Source organism: Nomia melanderi, chromosome 8, assembly GCF_051020985.1.
Source record: "Nomia melanderi isolate GNS246 chromosome 8, iyNomMela1, whole genome shotgun sequence".
NCBI lineage: Eukaryota > Metazoa > Arthropoda > Insecta > Hymenoptera > Halictidae > Nomia > Nomia melanderi.
The window spans coordinates 2,238,430-2,261,819 of NC_135006.1; the positions used below are offsets into that span (position 1 = coordinate 2,238,430).

Consider the following 23,390-nt stretch of genomic DNA (forward strand, 5'->3'; position numbering starts at 1 on the left):
TTGGACATTGGCGCGAGCACTGCCATCCTACAGTCTGCATCATCGACAACCTTTCGAGTCGGTACATCGATGTACGAGTGGAAACAATGCACAAGTGATGCAGCGGAACTGGTTGATCTATGGCTAAGTGAACCGGTATAAAGAGAAAAATAAGACTAATTTTAACATCAATTGTACACTGTGCATATTTCATGTGCTGATCCACTAGTTATGAGCCAAGGGCTAGCGAGGTAATTGCGTGACCGAGAATTGTTGGCAGCAGGAAAAATCGTAGGTGAGCCAGTATTTCTTTTACCACTGGGTGTTCGGATTGGAGATAGAGAATAGGAAATTATTTTTGCCTCGTAACTCTTTTAAAAAATGAATAAAGTACACTTCGAGCGTCAAAAGTGTACCGTTGTGGGAATGTAAGTAATTAGTTCCAATGTGGACATTAGTAGTAAGATATTATTGTATTTATTATAATAACTATAAATATATTTTTCTAATAAGAATTAGAAAATAAATAATTTATTCTATATTTACAATAAATATTATATATAACGCATTCACACAGATATTTATATACAAACAGACAAGGCTCATTATCACTTCTTACGTTCCGAAGATAAACGACAGAACACTAGATACATACATTACATTATTAACACCCTTTGTAAATACAAAAGCTATAACATGTTTTTAATATAGTTATTCTGTTTGAAAATTTACTTTTGTCGATTTTACAACCTAAAACAGAATTACTGATCATTTTTAATTACACACTTCTTTATCCTTAGTACAAGTTGAGCAAAATTTCAACTCGTACACGTTTGTACAATTGTACGAAACTATATTTAAATGATATATGCGAATGGCAGCGCTATATTTATTTCATACATCGTTAAACTATGTATAGAGTATATATAGAGTATGAGACGCCGCAAGGAAGCGAAAAGAATCATTTATATATGAGTATGATAAATTTGTGAACAATTATGATTCATGTCATGTGAGTAATTAGAAGAACTTGATTTCGACACCTTCGATATTATACCTATTAAATCTTCGTACGTTTTTACGTTACCAACTTCGATACATAAAGTCAATAAAGTATTCCCAATATGATAAACTTCGTCGAAAAGTAAATGCATTCTGGGGCCGTCAATTGGTTCTCCAAGTGAAAATATTCTCTGAATGTCCCGTGGTACTATACGCTCCTTTCAGCTTCCATATCTTCAATGGGTTTTATTTTCTCTACAGATCCGTTTTCGACTGTGGACTCTCTCACTGACTTTAAGTTATTATCTTTATCTTTCTTTACGGGATCATTCCATTTTTGAATTGTGCACGTGCCGAATAAAACGAACATAAGATTTCCAAGGAAGTAGATTACTGCTGATAAAAAGAATATATTCCTCCACTGCAGCACATTCCCCTGAAAAATATTGAAATATCAGTGATAAAGTTTCATTCATTTTTATTTGTGTGATTTTCGAAATTCTGCCATAATAAATTTCAAATTGGCGTTGAACGGTCAATTTCATGGTTGAAAGAAGAGAACGATATCGGAATTTCGATGAAATGAATCCAAACTCGACATACGTTAATGGACATTAGATTTCAATACACTTGTTTTACAATATTTCAATTTGTTTTGAGAAGTATAGTGTGCAGTACTGTATTATTAACTACACCTCTACAACTCTACAGAACTACGTCCACTGATAGAAAAGCTGGAGCCATTCACAATTTTCAGCATCACCTGTGTCTTTAATCAAATTTTAATCTTTACGTTTGAATATAACTGAATGTACATTGTTTTATAGTATCTTTTTAGAAGATTTAGCCAAATATTCAAAATGTTTCTCTTCAAAACAGTTAATGTGTTGACTAATATGTTTTAAGAAAACTACAGACAATCTCAATTGGATTTATATCAGCAGTACGAGAATTTCTTTAATAACATTAAGTTTACGATAATACTATATATATATATACAATAAAACATTACAATCAAAATACATAATGTCACATGACATCAAGACGCCATTATTACGCAAATATCAATATATAAATTGTTATAATAGAAACTACTGAAGTTTCTATTCAAATTCCATTTAACTCTATCAATTTAACGGAAAACACGAAAAACGCTGAAAATTCTGACTGGCCCCAATTTTTCAGCCGGTGGCTGTTACTGGCAGGAAAAAGATTGAATGAATTCCATTTCCGTGAAACCGTGTACTCACCGAATCCGTAACTACCACGCTCGCGACCAATGGGGCCAAAAGACTACAAATATTTGCGCCTGTGTTTGTAATACCCATTAAGGTACCAGCAAAGTTCGGGCTGAGATCCATGTGATTCACGTTGTGGCCGCAGTAAACGGCGATATTGCTGGCAACAGCGATCACCAACACTGCCACTGCTATTTCGGGATGATCTTTGTCGATGTATCCAAGACCGATCAAAGCGATCGCTGGAACCCATTCTCCGATCGTGTTGCAAATCTTTCTCGACGCTTGAACCGAGAAAACTTTCTTTTTGATGAGCATGTCTGACACATAACTGGTCGGAAAACTGAGGATCCACGCGGTGAGGTAAGGAAGCGCGGTCAGCATACCATTCTAAAGAAAAATTACAAAAATTTCTGTAATCAGTCAAATCACCGGTACTTCCAAATAAAAAAAAATGCATTTATAGGTTTCCGTTGTTGTTAAGAACAAAAGCGAATATATAATCTTTTTCTAATTATTCAAAAGTTATTTTGTGCATTGTTTCCGTTTTAAATCAAGTGCCGTATTAAAATGTCGGTATGTTTAGTATTAAACGAGGCACAAAATGGGCAAATCGGTTAACTCCGCAAAACGAAAAGTAGAGAAGAAGTATTTTAAGGGAATGAAATGTCACCGGATATATTGTTAACAATGATACTATTATTTGTTTCTCCGTCAATGATGCAAATAATTAACGTTAAGAACGAGGACTGTCTTTGTCGGGTACTGTACGACTTTCTTGTATGTTTCTTTTATATAGACAGAATATAGTATGATTAAAGGAACAAACATGTGAACAAATAGTCGCATGTGAACGATAATAAATAAATAAACAACAACAGCAAGCTACTTTTTAGATAACTAATATCAGTTTACTTTAGTTTAGTTCATTTATGTACTTCAATTTTACTTACTTGTTTGATGTCGTAGCCTAAAACGGACGCCATGTACGACGGAATTTTCGTTAGGAGCATCCAGAAGCCCCAATTATGAGCACACTGCGTTGCCAGTAGTGCCCACATTGGAAGGCTAGTAAACATCGCACGCCACGGAGTCGACAATTTCTGAAATATAATTCTTCTTTATAGGATCAATATAATTATAACACGCCCTGTAAATAAACACGATCCTTCATATCGATATTCTTTCCGTATCAAGTATTCGTAAACATTTACGGAAAGATAAGAGCCTCCGATGAGTTTATACACCCGTCCCTCCATTTACTCGCAATCCATTTACGCGAGTCTCGTTTATATTTACATTTATTTATTTCTGTAATTCTAATTTATATTCATCTAATTCTAACACAACTTATTGTTTATATGCGATCTGAATTTAGTAACACCGAATAAAATTTATGACAATATGAATGTTGATTAACAAGTGAGTTAATCGTTTTAAAGGAAGATCGGATGTTTTTAATACAATATTACTGCACAAATTACAACGACACGTTATGCTAACACTATCACTATCCGTACCAGTCAAAATAACTAGTTCCGAACTTTTTGTTTCGCAATTATTGATGTCTTAAAAGCATAGAATCTGCGAAATGATTTGAAAAATAAATAGTTTCATTCGAATAATATAATGAATGTTTGAAGGAACCGAAAATAATCTATTGTTACAATTTGTATAGAGGTTACAGATCAGTTATATTAAATTCTCGGTAGTTCTAGTGTTAATTAGTATTGACAGTATTGCCTACCTCTTCGGTTTCTGTTATTCCAAGACTGGTCTCGATGTATTCTTTCTCGTCTTGAGGTATGCGCGGATGTTCAGCAGGTGACTCTTTGCCAATGATGAAGAAAAGTATACCGGATAGAATAGTTATGCCACCCCAAAAATAAAAGCAACTTGGCCAGCCCAAAGAAGAAACCGACAATAGACCGGAACTGAGCAGACAGATAACGTTCCCGATCCAGCCACCAGCATAGACAAACGTTGCTGGAACAGATATAATACTAAAAATAATATATATAAAATTGATTGAACAAAAATAGTACAATATAAACAGTATAATTTTTTACAAAATGAAAATATATAATAATTAATCAAGTCAGATTTCTGTGTAACTGTTTTATATTGTTATATTATTGATTATAAATACTGCATTATTTTTTTAATGAAAAATATTGATTTACTATTTAATACACACGTTGTGTTCTATTTTAAAAATATAGACATACTATAAATGCAAAAAGACCCAGAATTTAATTATTAATCATTTAAAAATATAGTGGAAATTACAATTTTAGTAACGCTGATTTTATTTTCTCATATAAAATAGTCTCTTGAAATTCATCTCATTTGCTGCCTAACAGTCGATGTGAAATCAATAATAAAAAGGTGATATGAATATTATGAATTCGTGAATAATTAAATTCCAATCAGCTGTACTATTTAATCTTGTAGGAGAAACTAAATATATGCATACAATGTTAAGTACAAAATTATTTCATTATCTGCAAACTTGATTATTTTTATACTTTTCTCTCGGGAATAAAAATTATATTATACGTTGAGCCATTATCTTTTTTGTATCACTATATAAATTGTATAATAAATTATAGATAATATTATCCAGCTTGTTTGAAACATTATCGATCGATACTTACACATTCGACCTCTTTCTTCTATGGGCGCCCATTTCGAAAGTAACGTATGAAGAGACGGGAGCACTGTTCCTTGACAAAGACCTGCGATTATTCTTGAAACACACACTGCTTCCCAGCCACTGTAATGCGCTGCCAGAGGCACGAAAAGTGTCACTATACCGCAAACAAATTGCGCTAACGAGAAAAGCTTGTGAGCTCCCCAACGTTGTGCTATTACGCTTCCAATAATTTGCGTGCACACGTAACCCCAGAAAAAGGAGCTCAGAACGATATCTTTCACTGAATTGTCCCATGCAAATTCCTGCAACAAATAAAGTCGAACTTGTAAGTAACTGTTACAAAATTGAAAGAAACTACTTTTGGAGCAGTGTTCGCAAACTTTTTCAACCCTTACGTTAGCAAGCTTTTATTTAATAAAATTTAATGGAATTCCTTCCGATCTTCATTTGTCAAAAAAAAAAATGAAAATGGAACATTTACAATAGAAGCTTTATTACCTAAAACTCTATTCTCATCTAAAATCTCAATAAACAATGGGATGTTGTCAAAAGCTAGCCTGTCCATGCACGAATGATTAACCAGTAAAAAGCAAGAATGAAAGACCCATACTTCATAATCAGGATTCGCACTGGCTGAATTCGTCATAGCTTCCAGTGTCACTGAAGTGGTAACTCGAACAGCATAGCAGCATAGAAAACCCAAGGCCATCAATGCGACCTGCACGTGTCTACATCCGAAACAAGCTGCAAATTAAGAAGGGACTAGTAAGTAATCATTATTTTATAGGGATGCATCGATAGAGGAAGCAGTGGTAATTGTAAATTAATGAATACTCGTTAGTTAACCACTGAGGGTGCTTATAGACTGCATATAAATTCTAATCTATATACGATAATTGAAACATGTGAGTAATCTATCGTTAAAAACAGTTATTTTGATCTCAAATTACTGAATCCACTTAACCCTTAGCACTCTAGGTTGTTTTGTAATTTATCAGTAACTGCAACTAATTTTTATAGTATTCCTAGCGAAAATGAGAAGTACTATAACATTTCTTCGATTTTTTAGTTTCCTTCTCAGTGCAAAATTTGGATGTATGGAAAATCTAATAATTTCAGGGTAGTTTCTTTAAGATTCATTAAAATATTTAATATTATAACTGGTGCAATACTGAAGGCTACAGAGTTCAAACGGTTAAATTAATCTTTCAGAGTGTTTATAGACTGAATATAAATTCTAGTCTATATGCAATAACTGAAATATCTGTGTAATCTGTCGTTAAAAAAAGTATTGTTAATCTCAAATTACTGAATCCACTTTAATTAATCACTCAGGGTGTTCATAAACTATAAACACAAATTGAATTAAGTGATGCATAGATGAAAAATAAGAAAATTCTTATTTCTTTAATTGTGAAAACGGTCTCTATTTGTCGAAAATATCTCCATCGTTCTTGCGCGTGAACGCAGAAAATTAGAAAGGAACAGTATGTTTCGAAGTTTCTATAAACTGTCCTCTGAAAAAGGAGACCTAAATTCCATCGTAAGTAGCAATGATTATCCACCGGAGACTATTTAAATGCGTTCTCCTCTTATAGAAGTACGTACCAAAATGACATCTGCAGTTTTCGATGGAACTTTGGGAGAAATTAATTCTTACCAAAATATTTGACACGTACTTTCTTATTGGCCATCATTCATATCAACCCTAGAAGATACTGCGTTCGGTCAATTAGGATCCATGTTTTTGGAGAACTCCATCGTGCAATAAACATGAACTCAAGTGTAACGATTGTGAATGGTTGAAACCTACATGCGTATGTAAAATACATCTATCGATTGTTATAATATGTGTGCAATGTGCGAAATAAATGCTTTATACTTATATTTCACTTAATTCACTAATAATTCTTTGTTTATCTACATCCTTTTGATAAATATATTACATTTTAACGTATAAATTATTATAAACAGAAAAATCATATAAACAATAAAGTAATAAAAGAAAGATGCGTGTGGATCAAACGTGACCTATCGGGTTACTGGATCGTTGCTATTCTGAAGGTTAAAGGGGAGAAAGCACCTCTAAAAATTAGGAATAAAAAAGATATTTAGTTGAATACCTTGAAAATTACAGAAGTTAGACTAAAATTGCATGGCAAAGTATATATTTTAGAATCCCGTTGTTGAAGCAGATTTCAAACAACTCCCTCTGTTTCAATGATATATTAATAAACATAGAGCAGCTTTGTGTGAATTTCTCTGCTGAAAAGTTAATCCACTTTCCTATATATTTTTATATGTGAGAGGTTTCTACGTGAATAGAAAATTATTTTCTGCAAAACTAGATCTAGAGTAGACAATCAAACAAATATTGAATTATGTCTAGATTTCAATTTTATGTAATCATGTTATACCTTCGAATATAATGTATTTCCCAAATATTCGAATGTTTTCTTCCTCTGATTTTCTAAGTTGTTTCACTTCTCCAGTATGAATGATGATCAATAGGAAAATACGTGTCAAAACATTTTTGCACATCTACTTTCCACGGAAGTTTCATGAAAATAGACGGATATCACTTCGGTATTTTCCATTGTTAGTATCACATGACTGAACAGACACAGTGAAGCGTTATTAAACAATAGATATTGTTTTATCATTGCCACCGTTGGTTAACGACTTGCTATTGACTTGTCGTAGGAGGCAAAAAAATATTGCCAAGCGAGGAAGAGGGAATGATTATGAATACGTGGATCTATGCATGCAATTGACCACATGCACGTTGTATACAGAATAATATTTCATTCGTTGCATTCGATTTTTCGCACAGATTCGACGTAACCCTTAAAATGCTGAGTGGGGTCCTAAAGGGAGCCCAGAAAGTATTTTTCCTTAATAATTTTGTAATTTTCATATTTAATGTATTTTATATTTTTTCATCGTCAAGTATTGTGGATGATTTGTCTATTCTAAAAACATTATCGTTATTTTGTTCTTAGCTATAAACATACTGAGGTCTCCTGGAGACAAATCATCCACAATACTTGATAATGAAAAAAGAGAGAATACATAAAATATGAAAAATTAAAAAAAATTACTTACAAAATTATTAAGGAAAAATACTTTCTGGGCTCCCTGTAGGACCCCACTCAGCATTTTAAGGGTTAAATCTCGAAAATCTTAAATCGAACAGACCGTTAATGTTAAACAGATTGAACATAAAATGAAGAAATTCGGTATGAACTCCTATATGTTTAAATATGTCAAGAAACAACTGCGACAAATAGATTGCTGTGATCCCATTGAAAATAAAATGTAAATATGATATAACGTTTTTGACTAATTAGTTCAGTTTTTCAATCGTCTAGTTTCATTCAGCGTGTGTATGCTGAAATTCATTTACATCGAATAACTTCTTAGGGAACTGTCAAATTGTCATAATCACATAGGAAATAAAGGCTGACATTTGCGCTTGGTGTCTGTAAAATGAATAAATATTTGAAAATTTATGTTTGGTCCCAGGCATTTAATTAAAAGTGTCGAATGAAAGCTACGTCTGATAAATAGCTCGACGTTACGTTGCCTTAAAAATAGGGACACTGTTCTGGAATAATTTGGCAACGACATAAGGAAGTTACCTTTCAATATGTTATGGTCATTCGTTCGTTTATCGTCCAAGATAAGAGAAGTTCTGATAAAATCACGACGTTTGTGATGTTCATAACAATATTGGCGAGACGAAATTTGCACATCATTGTCACTGATATATTCTAATATGTCCCTAATAATGATAGTGAATTTCATAGTTCTCTTTCCCATTTGTTTACATTTTCTAATAGGTAAATGTAGAAAACATCACCATCTTTTCTGAATTCCGTTAATTTCAGCTGATTAAATACTACTTAGAAATATTCTTGAACGGTTACAATTTTTAACTACACGTATTTCAATATTACCTTTCGTCTTAAAAACAATTTAACTTGTTTGAATTCAGCAAGAGGCAGAAACAATACGAAGAGTAGTTCGAGGAATCAACAAAGATTTGATTAAATGTTCATTCGAAAAATATAAACAAATTTCGAGCGTGAAATTATTCATTTATATAATATACAAGTAAAAAACAATGATACCAATAAAAAACAGTCGAAGAAAATTTATCTTGTATGGTACGATTAAAATGAACGAACTGTAGATGTCGAAATCCCTGCGTAAAAGCCGACGCGATATCATTTTAAGCCAGTGATGCACAACCCACGGCCGGTTTTACAATTTTTGCGACCTCCGAATCCCTCACAAACTATTTAAATCTTTTCTGTTTACAAGATTTAATAAAAGAACTGTTGAAAAAGCAACTTTATACGACTAATTATTATCCGAAATAATAAATTGCTTCGTTATGTGTATATTTCTCTTGTCAGTTGTTTTATTTAATGGTTGTTTGTACGATTTAGGGGCAGATAAAAAGATGGCATTATTATTGTATAATACAATTATTGTATTCATGTTTTGAAGCAATAATGACACCCTTTGTAATGGCCATTACAATAGCCACAGACACTTTTTACCAAAATTCTACTTTTCACGAACTACCTTATCTATTCACAGTTTAGACATTTTTGTATTTAACTTTTCATTTAACTATTTGTTTTATGTCAGCCTTACACGAGTAATAGTAGTTTATGGCTCGCGTTCGAGAAAATATAATTTATTTCAGAGAATCATGAAGAATCCAAAGTGAATGTAATTTTGATTTTGGTTATTCTGTGTGGCAGGTGCATACGACGGTGCAGTTTCATTGGCAACTACTGTATTTCATATTAATATCAAAACTCAGTTACGTGTGCTCCCATATTTTATCTAAATTCGCTATATAAAGTTTGATTGTATCCGGTGACCCCGTAAATATGACTATTCCTTGTCTCGCTAAGGTCAAATCGCCAAGTGTTCAAGCACGAGCTGTTGGTGTGAAAGATATACAAAAGTATTTTCGTATTATTTCATTATGGAAATAAAAAAAAATGGGAATATAAATGAACTTCACCGGTTTATTGAATGAATCAATTATTTTCAAAATGACTGTAACAAAATGTGCTCGAATGCCTTCACAGAAGAGCATAATTAACAGGAATAATGTAATGAGTACGCGTCGTGGCATACTAATGTGATAATAATTCACCGGGAGGCTGTATGAATCTGCATATGAATCTTCCATTACATAAACGATGATGCCATCGTTGAAACAAAACCCGCACATGCATTTGTTACAGGCGAGGATCGTTAGACAAGATTGAATAAATTAATTTCCGTCGATAAATTGAACATGGATTACTGACGAGATACTTTGACCTGTCGTAGCGATATTGTTATCACATCAATAGCAGAAGTGTCCGGATTCAAATGAGAATTTCGAGCATAAAGTGGAATTAATTGTAACGATAAGGCAGAAATCAGAGGCAATCTGATGATAGTTCGTTAATCTTGTAACAGGTGTCGCGTACTGGTACTGAAGAGGAGATATTTAGACAGACGAACATTGAGCACCAAGCACATTGATAAAGCGAATTACAGATTATAAAACTATCAAAATAAATCAAGCATAACTCGACACTAATCGAATCAGTTGAAGAAGATGAACAATCAGCTAATCACCGAGTTGATCGTAAATTACACCGCACGCTGTTGATGAAGCGAATACAAGAAAATTCTTTGAATTGATTACATAATTCTTTTTTTCTTATCGGCTGCTATGTTGTACATTAGCAAATAGATAGCATACCATATGAAAATGTAGATATAACAGAAAAGTTCGAAAAATATAGCCATTTGCATCATAATGTAGTCCACTCGAGGCGAATGTATCTTTATGCATATTTTATGCATATTTAAATTATAATTGTAATTTGTACATATTTTTTTATGTGATTAAAATTAACGTAACTAATATGGGTTTTATAAGAGAAATTATAATTTTTCCCGCGTCACAATGTAATCCATTCGAATCGAATATATTTTATACATTCAATATACATAATTCGTACTGAAGAAGCAAAATTTAACGTGTTTATGTCTGATGATAAAATTGCTACACAGATAAAATCAAATGACGAAATAAAAGTTAAAAATCAACGATCGACCATTAAGATTCGAAGAGGATCCCAAATGGTATGGAGTATAAAAAATTTAGGATTTAGAGATGAAAAAATGAATGAATGGTTATTTGCATAGAATAGAAACTAAGAAACAAGAAATAAGAAAAATAAAAATAAGGTTTTTAAAAAACTTGAAAAAGCTATTGGTTGTTATGCAAGTAAAGTTAACAAATGTCTGTGTAATCAAACATGCATGAAATAAAGTGAACGCATCTATGAAAAGATTTTTTGTATAAAAAATATTATACAAAATAGAATGAAACACTGTGATAGAAAGATTAATATAAGTCTTTAATCATATTAATAGTGGAATTATGTTAATCTTAACGACATAATGGAAACAATTGTTAAACAAAAGACTTGCTATTACTGATGTGCAAGCGACCTTTACTGAATAATTAAACAAAACACTAATATATTCATTTCCATTGCAGTTCTTGAAAAACGCTATTTTAAATTTATTTCGATCGTGCAAAACGAAAGTATTTTGCTTCTTTCGCTTAAAAAATACTGAATAATAACTGTTCAAATAGCGTACGTTGCAAACCTTTAAATAATATATATTTTGTGTATGTAAATCGTTCGTATTGAACAATTACATTGTTATGGGACAAGTATATTATCATTATGTAAATACTTACAATTGAAAAACCGGAATAGTTGACACTGATTTATTGATTACTATGTATATACCCTGCTCTTGTGAAATGATACAATTATCACAACGGGTATATTTACGAAATAAATTGTGTGTTGCATATTTTTATGGAATAATTATGCTAATTAGTGTTCTTTCTAAGATAATCGACTACAAATAAATAATTATTAATATTCCCGGTGCAGTCAATACAGTTGCATATTTCTGTGTATAATTTATACTGCTTATGTTAAACATTCTGATAAGAATTAACAGTAAAACAATGTAATTTAATTCTTTTCCCTTATAAATATCGTTTTGTTAACTTCTCCCGATACTTTCATTATAAGCTGAGAATTTAGGAAAATATGTTTGTAAACTTTTTATAAAATAATCTTAGACTTTAATTTTAATTAAATACTGCAAATAAAGATGTGTAAGGAAAAAACATTTCATATAATGCACGATGACTCGTTTAAATAGATCCACTCGAATATCTTCGAAAGTAATTGCTAGTACAAAAAATGCGTCGGACAAAAATTAAATAGCTTCAATGGCTACATCATCTCTAATAAATGACTTCTTCCTATATGAACGTGCAAAGGACGTGTGAAGGTCAATTTCGTTTCTTTTTTAACGGAATCATATTTTTCAATGGAATCAAATAGAAGTATTCTAGGCGGTTTTTTCATCGAGATATTTAAGATATTCAAAGGTATAAGCTTGTTAAATTTCATTATAAAATAATAAATAATAAAATTGTTAAAGAAAATAAACGATTTTTTTAGCTGAAAATCGACTTATTCCACTTTCAAAGGAAGCATTTTTTCAATAACATTTTACAGTTGAACTTCTCCTGATGAATTTATGATGTTATCGTACGTCGTTGATTCTGTGATTATAAATACAAAAAGAGGAGATCTATATCTCACTAAAACTATCATTAACTCATTTTTTTCCAAAAACAGACTTACAGCACTTTAAAAAGAGCAGCTCACATATTCAAGAAATTGCTTAGAAACAGTTACAGGTAGGAAATGAAGGATATTTCAGGCGAAAAATATTATGTACTTGTTTATTCTAACATCTTTTACTTCATTTTCTCTTTAAAGTCTCAGACATTTTTGCACAGAACGTACAATGAAATTTCCCTGTTTAGATTCTGCGATATCCTCAACACTTTGGCCACCGGAGATTTATTGCAAGTACTCTCACGTTTCGCCGACGAGTCAGGCGGAAAGTTTATAGTCTGCTGCGAGCGCTTTTCGCACAATCACAAAGTAATTAAAACATCATTTAAACTGTGTAATATCTTATACAACAATTTTAACTTTAGTTAAAATTTGGAATATTTTTATGATGCCGGCTGATAACGATTGTCGTTAAAGCGAAGTCACATAATGTTGACTGATAACGACTGGTTAACGGAAGCACGGATACATGGCAACGATCGCCAAAATGTTGACACCACAACTCACCAAATGGCAGTTTATTGTAAATTGTACAATCTTACAAGTAGCAATAACTTGGCTGGTGACTCATCCATAAATTACCACGAATATTAGTCAGAAAATACGCTTACTTTTACATTGATCCGATAAGTAGATAATTATATATGATATAGTACTGCTGACATGATAATGACGCCCGAAAGTATAACAATTATTGCTTCTTAACGTTTAAAACGATTGTATTGCCGTGTTAAATGTTCTTGAGAGTTTAGTAACTTTGTAAAACTTGTTTAGCTATCTTCTTATTCATACTTGGAACTTAATCGACTAAAATCGTAATTCATTCAATTTCGTATAATTATTTGAGCATCATACAAGTAGGAACATGAATTTGTGGTAATTGTTCCTTACGTATTCGGATTTCGTTTAATTTGACAATTTATCGAAAGGAAAAAAATGTATATTTTAACTGTATGTGTTGCGAAAGCATGGTGTGACCTATGTTGCAAAGAAAAAATATTGTTAAGCGTAAAAAATTTCAGAACAATTTTTCAATTTCATAAAATGACGTGTCATTAACAAGATCCTAAATTAAAAAATTCAAATTACCCTGTACACATTCTGCACATCACTCCTGTTCCATGAAATAATTTATTTATAAGAATAAACGATACTCGATAAGATATTAGCGAATGTGATTTCAAGTACTATGGTAAAAATTATTCTTAATTATATCATCTTATATAAAGACAATAGTTACATAAGAGGAAACATTTGAAAGAAATAAACTATGAAGATACAAGTTATTCATGTATAGTATGAATTCATTAACAAAAGGATACACGAGGAATAGCCATTACGAAAAAATTTTATCCGTGTCTAGCATCTTTCTGTACTTATGCTTTGAAAATCGTTTATTAACACTGAAACTGCCACACAGGTCAAAGTGACTCATTCCTGATTTCTTCTTTTTGCAATTATTAAGAAAATAACAGACGTTTCTATGCGGAATTATTAAAGAAATTTCAAAAAGTCAATTTAACTGCTCGGTAGTTTAGATGATAAAGAAAGTTCATGTAATTTCACAGGAGCAGAATAATAATTATACATAATGTATAATTATATATTATATATAATTTACTATGTATTTACATACAATAAGTATATATGCTATATGTTAATATTATTACACTTATGTAATATACAATTGTATAATTATTACAGTGTATAATTATTATATATAAATATGTAATAATAACAAATATATAATAAATACTTCAAAACATTTAAAATAAGCATCGTAACGCAACTATACTACTCTGTAAATATTAATATGAGTACACCACGATTCCTCTGTTACATATTACATATTCTGCATAATATATTAAACAGCATAATTTAAACTTCATTCGACACTGTTGCATTCAATGAAGGAGGAAAGCGCAAATTACGGCCTCAGCTTTTTAAATTTATCGCGGCTTGAGTTCTGACCCGTATCGGCGAATCAGTTCTAACAGACTATACATGCAGTAAGTCATTCTGCTACAGCGCGTATCAATATGCACACCCACAGATAAGCAACTGCATCCTCTGTTTTTTGCATTTCATGGCCAAGCAATGCAGAGAATGCGGACAAGCAATTCGTTCATTTCACATCTCTAGGACATCGCGAGAAATCTGACATTGAGGGATTGTTCACGTCACGTTTTGGAATTCAAAGCGATTGGTCACGTACGTATGCTACACGCGTTGCACAAAAACCCATTATCTTGTACTACGTTGCTTGCAATCGTACATCGTGCTCGGAATTGTCCTTGCGGTTCGACAAATCCAAGTTCAAAGGCATTTTCAAATGATTAATAATCTTAGCTTGGCATCGTGAACGATAAATATGTCGTAGGTAAGGTTTAACCGCAAGCGAAATACCCTGAACACTAGGTTCACGTCGATTTGACGCACATTGAAGTTTACAAACATTATTTAGTAAACGTTTCTGTCGATCTTTATTCATGCGATAACACAAACGTGCATTTCAATTGTCCAATCTTTAAATCTCTAACTGGCAAAATGTAAATGAACGAACATTAAGTGTTTTAAGACCTGTAGAATAAAGTGTACAATAAATATCGGTAAACCTTGCGTTAAGCAGTTAACTGCTTGATTAAGCCTTTAAAAACTTGAAATGACACTAATTATTTAGTTTTTCACATAAACGTGTATTTCTTCTTTGTTCTGCTTTGGTTTCTCGTTAAAATATACAAAATATAAAATTTTCATATCTATTTAAAATCGCATTCGATACGATTAAGCTTTTGCTGTAATTTACATAAGAATTTGATCCTCCTTTAAGAAAATTGAAAGTTTCTTGATGTGAGAAATATAACAATTCGGATAATTTTTCTAAGAGATTATATATTCCTGTGTAATTGCACAATTCTCTCGATGTTTGTATAATATTCAACAAATTTGTTTATCAAAGTAAAACATTCCAAAGCAGTGAATGACATGAAAAAAATATATGTAAGATAAATTCATATTAAACTTGATCTTTCTTTAGACGGACCTGTTAAATAAAATTCACCTTCGTTCAGAAGTAAATATTTCACCGAAGAAAATAATATGGAGCAACATTAAAAAATGTATAAGCATTTATCTAGATGAATTTGAAAAATGATTACACAAGTGGGGTATCCCTAGCACGTGAGAAGCACGATTTTAAATGAGGACAAACGAGGCCAATCTCTGCAGAAGTCGTGACAAATAACGTCTTATCTCTGATTAGTGCTACTAAATCAAGATCAGATTGAATTTATACGTTATCTCTTTGAATTACACGACCGTAGAAAGTGTACATACGTATGGTAATATTTAGACGTCGCGTTACAAAAACAATAGGGCCGATTTAAGAATGAAGTAAACACAGGGTGCATAAATGTGCCGTCGACGGAAAACACTGCCAGCAAAACCATAGAATTAAAGCTATGAAAATAACTTTAATGATACGATTATAAATTAAATCGAACATCGACCGATATTATCGTTCGCCTCGCTTGCCAGGAAGAAATTAAAAGTTGCACTTTGCACCAATGTCGTTTGGATAAGCGTAATATATGAAAATAGTAGGTACCGGAAAAAGTTGGTTTTCCTATTATCAATGAATCGAGGTCCGATTTCAATCGATATTTCACTAGTTTAACACTATAACTACGGAGCATTTAACATGATTGACATGTAATCTTATAAAAATTGTAACAATAGATTATTTTCAGTTTCTTCAAACATTCATTACATTATTCAATTAAAACTATTTATTTTTCAAATCACTTTGAATATTCAATTTTAAAGTGTCAATAATTGCGAAACAAGAAAACCAGTCAGTTTGGCTGGCAGTTTTAATGTTCATAGATGAAATTGGTATTAGCAGCAACCTATGTTTATATCGTTGGTATCAAATCAAATGAAATTATTTTGCGAAAATGTTCTCTATGTTTGAATTTCGATTTAGGAATCCGCAGGAACTTTTTCCAGTACCTAATGGCGTGCGAATTGAATAGAAAAAAACCGACAACTAACACTTCTGACACATACCTTGAGGTTTTGTAGTCGGAATCTTCATTTTCTCCGAGATAGATATAATGGATACCCTCTTCATGTTGTGTGTGTGCGTCATGTTGATAATGTGAATCGTTCGTTCGACACGATTCCTTCGGTAGGCTCGAGTTCTGTGTTAACTTGCGAAAAAGAAACTACGATCCATCAATCAGTTGATCGTGGTTTTATAGTCCATCACCGAAAAGGGATTCTCCCACTCTTCTTTTCCAACTTGTATGCTCTGCGAGTACACATATATATGTATATATGTATATATAATATGTATATATATACATATTATACATATGCACGCACATTAGTAAGTAAGCATTTATATACGTGTGCCCATACATACACAGCTTCGTTGTTATCACTTTTTGTTCTTATCTAATTAAAAACATAATATAAATTGTTGTAGGGTAGAACAACGTTATTCGTATACTCATCGATGGGCGATACATTCTCTGCATGAAATTACGAATGAAATAATAGTTACATAATTGCCCGGTAACTTACGGAATCTGAGAAACAATTACGCGAGTACCGCGGCCGTGGAGTTTATCAATAGTGAAAACGGAAAGTGAGAAGTATAATTTGTAGAGATATAAAGTAACGCTCGTAGATAAAAAGCAATTTGTAATTACATTAGTTGAGTTCTAGATATCAATCAGAATGATTCGCGGAACGATAAATCTCGCCTGACAGAGAAAATCTCGTGACACAATAACCAGCATTTACATTGATAAGAATCCACGCGAAAATTATGAAGCCTACTGTTTGCGCTGCTATCCTAATGCAAATGTTATCAGTGGATTATCCGTACTTTCGAGTTTGCTTATACTGCATCCGTGAAATTTGGAATATTTTTGAGCAAACTATATGAAATATTTCGCTTTTATTAATGAATGGAATTTCTTCCTTTTTTTAAACTCTTTTTTATTATTGGAATGACCTTTAATTTATATAGAATACAGTAATTGAAAATAAAATTTCATAGGTGTACGATAAGAATATTATATTGTTATCATTTCTATAAGTTTATATATTAAATAATAAATTCTCAGACCTTAATTATATTTGAATGTACTTTGAATGGGTGTGTAATGAATACTACATTTTTTAATATTTTTATTTAGTTGTTATGCTAGCAATGAATTTTATAATTAATCTTGTCTTTTGTTCTGCTAAATATGTGTATAGTAATGAAAGAATATGTATATTTTTTCATTTTATGCTCGAACAATAACAAACGCACAATTTCCTTCCTCCAGTGTAAACATTTATACAATTTAAGTATACGATCAAACTTGCTACTGGACTTTAACTATTCATTACTTCGAATATTTTCATTGCTCACTGTATTTTAAATATTTATTTCAATTTGCAGGTATATTTGAAGCATTCATTTTACGTTTCTTGATATTATTTTAAAATATATGTGTATGTTATAATTTATGGATACATTCAATTATGAATAGACTATTACGTTATGATGTTCTATGAGAAAAATTCGAGAAATTTTAATTGAGCAATCGATTAAAAGATATTTCTTGTAGTATATGTTCCAATGTAGTATACAAATCGAATACAAATGCAATGCGCAGCTATGTTTATATTCATTTATCTATCGAAAATTTTCCGATTTTATACCTTTTAATTTTCTGTCACTTTCGACTGTTATATTGCTTGAATGTTCATATCTTTATATTTTAATCCATATTAATTTTCAAAAGAAACAGGATGCCAGTTACATTAAAGTTATGTACGTTGAAAAAAAAGTCTTGTAACTGTTAAATAACAATAGAAAATTAATTACACCTACATAATATATGTTATTCTATTTTTATTCAAAATATATCACAAAGAAACGAAACTTTTTATCACACTATTGTATTAAATAATTGAAAAAGATTAGATTCCTGCAGAAAGAACTTTTATAATAGAATTACAAGTTCATCTTATTATTATTCTGTAACGCCATCGTCGATGAGTGAAACTTCTTGCGCAATTTCACCTCTACCGCATTTCGTATTAACTCGGTCCTAAACAGACCTTCAAATACAGTGGCATCAAACGAAGTTCATGGATATGTATAGAACACACAATGACGACCAACTAAATTCTTAATACTGCTTCGTATTTTTCAAAATGAGTGATGTAGCGAAAATTTACAAACTTCATGTTTATATGTTAAGTGTCTTATTAACACTAGAACTACCGATCATTTAATACGATTAATATGCAATTCCTATAAAAATTGTAACAGTAGATTATTTTCAGTTTCTTCAGACACTGATTATAGTACTCTAGTGAAACTATTTATTTTTAAAATCATTTTGAATATTCAATGCTTCGAAGATATCAATAATTGCTAAACAAAAAAATCGAAACCAGTCATTTTGACCGATACGGTAGTTCTAGTGTTAATTATAAAATTGATTTTAATGTAATTTTCATTTAAGTAATTATATTTTTCAGATATTTCATTATACCAGGTCCTATTTAAGAATAGAACAGTACTTAAAACGAGGTGAAGATAAAAATACCAATATAAATAAAATTGATTAAATAAACAATATAAAAGCTATTAGTTATACGTATGACGCGTTGTTTGCACTTTCTGATAAATAACACCTACACAACACGTAGACAGATATTTAATTAGACTTTGACAACGTCCAATCAGAACTTTATATCATTCTCTTTTGTAACAGCGTACTGTTTTTTTAGATTATCAGATTCTTTGTCTTTGATACACTTCTCCATACAACGATTAAAATTTATATTGCACGAACTCATTTTTATAATAGTTATTTTTTAATTTGTTATTTTTGTAATTGATAAAATGGCAATTAATAATTTTGTGAATTTTGTAAGAGGTAAGAAAAAATCCGCGACGAATATCTGATTCGTGTTTAAATGGAGCGCATTCTAATGGCACATTTTAACTTACTAATTCCAGGTTTTTTTTAATTCATTTACTGTGTGTATCTATTATAAACAACAATTCTTGAAGAAGTATATATTTTCAATCCATTATTATGTATTAAGCAAAGAGATTTAAAAAATTACACTTCACTGGCAGTGGTGATTTCAGCTTATACATCTATCTGAAACAAAAAAAAAGCAAATTCTTTATCTATACATTTATAAATGTTGCTATCACATGTGTTACTTTCGGAGCAAAATTAAAAATTGACAAAATCCCACGCGTATAAATTCGAAATATCGAAATTTCGTCATTTTCTTAATAATCTTCCAACAATTAAAATATAAAACATTTAACAACTAAATTAAATATTTAACGACAATTATAAATATTGCATCGGAGATGGGGACATGTTAAAATTTCAAACTAATCGATTTCATAATTTTTCACTTTTAGTAACGTAAATTGCAAAAAAAAGATATTTCAGGATATAAATACGAGTTCTCAAAATTGTTTAGACTTTCGTAAAATATATAAACTCACAACTGATCGGCCGTGCTGGGACCATGAAGAAGACCTTCGACTTGTTCGTACTCGACATTTATCGTCGAGACTTCCTTTCTACGTGCTATCTTAGCTTCTTTTAACTCTGGTACAGCGACCATTGGCCAACGATGATGCGCAATGTAGTTTGCATGCGCGTAAGTTCCGCAGCTTGTGATCCAATGGTTACATTCGTAATTTGCATTTGTCTCAAATGAAGTATGACATCGTCATTAAATAAATAGGCCGTAATATGTACAGTAATTTTTAACAATCTTTTGCTGTAAAATATATACTCGAAAGCAAAATGTTACATACAGAAGGTAAAACTTTGGTTGTCGTTTTCTGTATTGAAACACTTGTATATATGCAGCAGAGCAATTCAAAAATAAACTGGTTCCAGAATCGATTCGTGTTCGGATCTATAAGTTATAATAACGCACAGTATAAACATATTTGAGAGAATCCAAGATTAATCGAATCTTAAAAGACTGAGCAAAACTTTCGCCACAAAAATCATAATTTCTGAGTTATCGTGTACATAAGTTTAAAAAAACATGATTTAAACTTTCAATGTCGGCAATCGTATTTGTTTTAAGTATCCCTTCTTTCTAATATACCTGAATTAAGTGCTCATTCGCTTTTTAACGTGTCCAACACATATATTTTTCTGCATTTTGACAGTTTCACTACATTATCATTGTTACCAGTATTTAATGCATAACGGGCTCTTAACTTCGTTATTTTCTTGAATACGAATAAAAAGTTTGAGATTAATTATGTTTTTAAACTGTTGTACGATTAATAAGAAAAATAAAAAAGCTCGATTTTTTGAAGCTGTTCTATGAAAATCCCTTCTTAACCCCTTGCCCTATGATTTATTTCCTAGTCACGATCGATACAGCTACTTCGTCATTAATAATTCATTGAAAAAGAGAGGAAACTTCTAGACATACTCTATGTCCATGTGTCCTATACACTATAATAGTTGATAACAGAAGGATAATATTCAATTTGAATTCAATAGAATCGAATAATATTTATGCTTGTTACGTTCTGCTTAAAATCTCCACAAATCTGACACGTTATTACAGAGCAAGAGGTTAATAAAACAAAACTTTCATTTATACTATTTTGGTGACTCTAATGAAAATGTAGATGAAGAAGAAAGGGGGAGAAAGATAACAGGGAAAGAAAACTTTTTCACCTAGGGGTGTCAGTAGACTTATTAATAAAGTCACCTAGCAAAAGCCGCCATAGAAGCTGGGATACTCGTTGATTCATTAAATTCTAATTTAAATAATATATCAAATTTCGATTTTTCATACTAAATATTAATCGATTTTCAGACATGTATTTTTCGAGTTTTTGTTTTCTTCGTTTGGACAACAATTATTAAAGTACTTATTTTCTCTCATTTCGCGCCGATAAAGTATATTCGAATACGTATTTTAGAAAGTATCGTTCACTCTTACAAAATTTGCATCGATTACTCTTTGCTGTACGATGTTCGTTATCCCCGTAATAGCAAAAGAAGGTATCAAGCATGATACGGTGTATTCTCACGTGAGTCCCAATGAGAAGCCAATGTGGTTAAGTCGATTTTTTGATATTTTCTGATTTTTTGTCAATTTTAATGGAATAAATAATGTTCTTTTCAGTTATTAAAGAATTTACTCGTTTCTTCTAGGTCAGAAAGCCCTTCTTTTCATAGCTTATGAATATGTTGTATAATAATATATTCAAAAACACTAATTTTCTCAATTTTTGTTTTTTGCACTTAACTGCGTTGGCTTCTGAGCGATTCGTGTATTTCTAAGGCCTTATATACCATGTCTATAATCAAGGGTAACTTTCTTTACATAAATTGAACAATGCGGTTTTCTCCGAGTTCGGCACGTATTGTATGATCGGTTACAGGCAATTAAACCCTAAGACCTCCGAAGCCTTAAGATTAACGACACTCTTGAACGAGTCATTCCACATGAAATCAGACACAACTCACCATACACCTACACTAATGCAATCTTTTTATAAACTTACAGCATTCGGCGCGTGTCTTAAGAAATTAATAATTAACAGACTCCACTCTTTCATCGTTGACAACTCGGTTACATTTGAACCGAATGGAATGCTTATCGCCATTTTAATATTTAGAAACATCCTTTTTATATGCATGTAATAAAACTCATATTTATCACGAATAAATATAATAATATCTTCAAATGAATGTTTATTTGTTACAGAGCGAGTTCTTTAAACGAATAGTGCGATGTCAAGGATCTAGGACAAAAAAAAAATAAAGTCTACAACATATCAAGGTCGATGCGATTGTCTGTGCGTACCAAACGGCCGACGAAGCGCGACGACCTACGGCCATGCTACAAAATGTGTAACTTAACAGGATATCGTTATTTCACGTACACTGTAAATTTCTAAATTTCTTGCACATCGTAACGTCCTAATTCTTCTATTTTCAGTGCACGAAGAATGAACATAATCTTAATAGCAGGGTATCTTGAATGTCATATGACATTAATTGTTTATTTTGATATTAAAATTACGCTTACATACAAATATTACACTCTTGAACAACATATTTTATAGTTACCTACATATTTGGAATATGTAGACGGAATTATATTAATTTATAAAAATACAGGTTTATATGAAAATTGCACACACAGCGAACATACGATTGATACAAAGTCTCGTACTTCATTTAACTATAATATAAACTATTGGAAATGGTACATTTAAAAATCTTGTCGTTTTTAGCTGAGTTTATCCACACTGAACATTCTTTTTTTGGGAACGTTGTCTAGGGTGGAGAAAAGAGTATGTTCAAAGGTACAAAAAATTTGATTTGTTTACACAAAGTTTCAGAATATTCATAAATCAAAAATCTATAATATGAGACAGTGTTATTTTTTAAGAAAATGTGTTATGAAGCTACATTAAAATTAGCTACCAAATTGTTTAAAGTTGGTATTAACAATAATTTCAAAGAATTTTCATTTCGTTCATTATTTAGCAACAAATTTTAAAATATAATAGTAGTCTAAGAGTGTCTTATATGCTGTTAACACATTAACGTCCGGAGACATAAAAATAGGATTTATGCATTGTGCATTAAAGGTATACAATATATACGCTAAAAATAATATTTCTTCTAAACTATAATAAATCAGAAATTGTTTTCCAATTTTTAT

The 23,390-nt window shown here is 31.3% G+C and overlaps 1 protein-coding gene and 1 long non-coding RNA gene across 4 annotated transcripts; one reads left to right on the forward strand and one right to left on the reverse strand.

Moving 5' to 3' along the window:
• Positions 1-456: 456 nt before the first annotated feature.
• On the reverse strand, positions 457-20,326 carry LOC116426603 (putative inorganic phosphate cotransporter). 3 transcript variants are annotated; one of them, XM_031975764.2, is made up of 9 exons: positions 20,179-20,326; positions 19,786-19,816; positions 16,704-16,947; positions 5,486-5,619; positions 4,877-5,177; positions 3,967-4,205; positions 3,173-3,322; positions 2,232-2,609; positions 457-1,417 (listed from the first exon to the last, which is right to left on the reverse strand). In XM_031975764.2, the coding sequence occupies exons 3-9, from the start codon at positions 16,783-16,785 to the stop codon at positions 1,190-1,192; spliced, it is 1,512 nt and encodes a 503-aa protein (XP_031831624.1). In that variant the 5' UTR covers positions 16,786-16,947; positions 19,786-19,816; positions 20,179-20,326; the 3' UTR covers positions 457-1,189. The 3 variants fall into 3 exon arrangements, with proteins under 3 accessions (XP_031831624.1, XP_031831623.1, XP_076226404.1); XM_031975763.2 differs by having other exon boundaries at positions 19,779-19,816; XM_076370289.1 differs by having other exon boundaries at positions 19,660-19,816.
• LOC116426607 (uncharacterized) lies at positions 14,723-23,328 on the forward strand. Its single transcript, XR_004234945.1, has 3 exons — positions 14,723-14,846; positions 22,425-22,570; positions 22,659-23,328. It is a non-coding gene; the product is annotated as an uncharacterized LOC116426607 (long non-coding RNA).
• Positions 23,329-23,390: the final 62 nt, after the last annotated feature.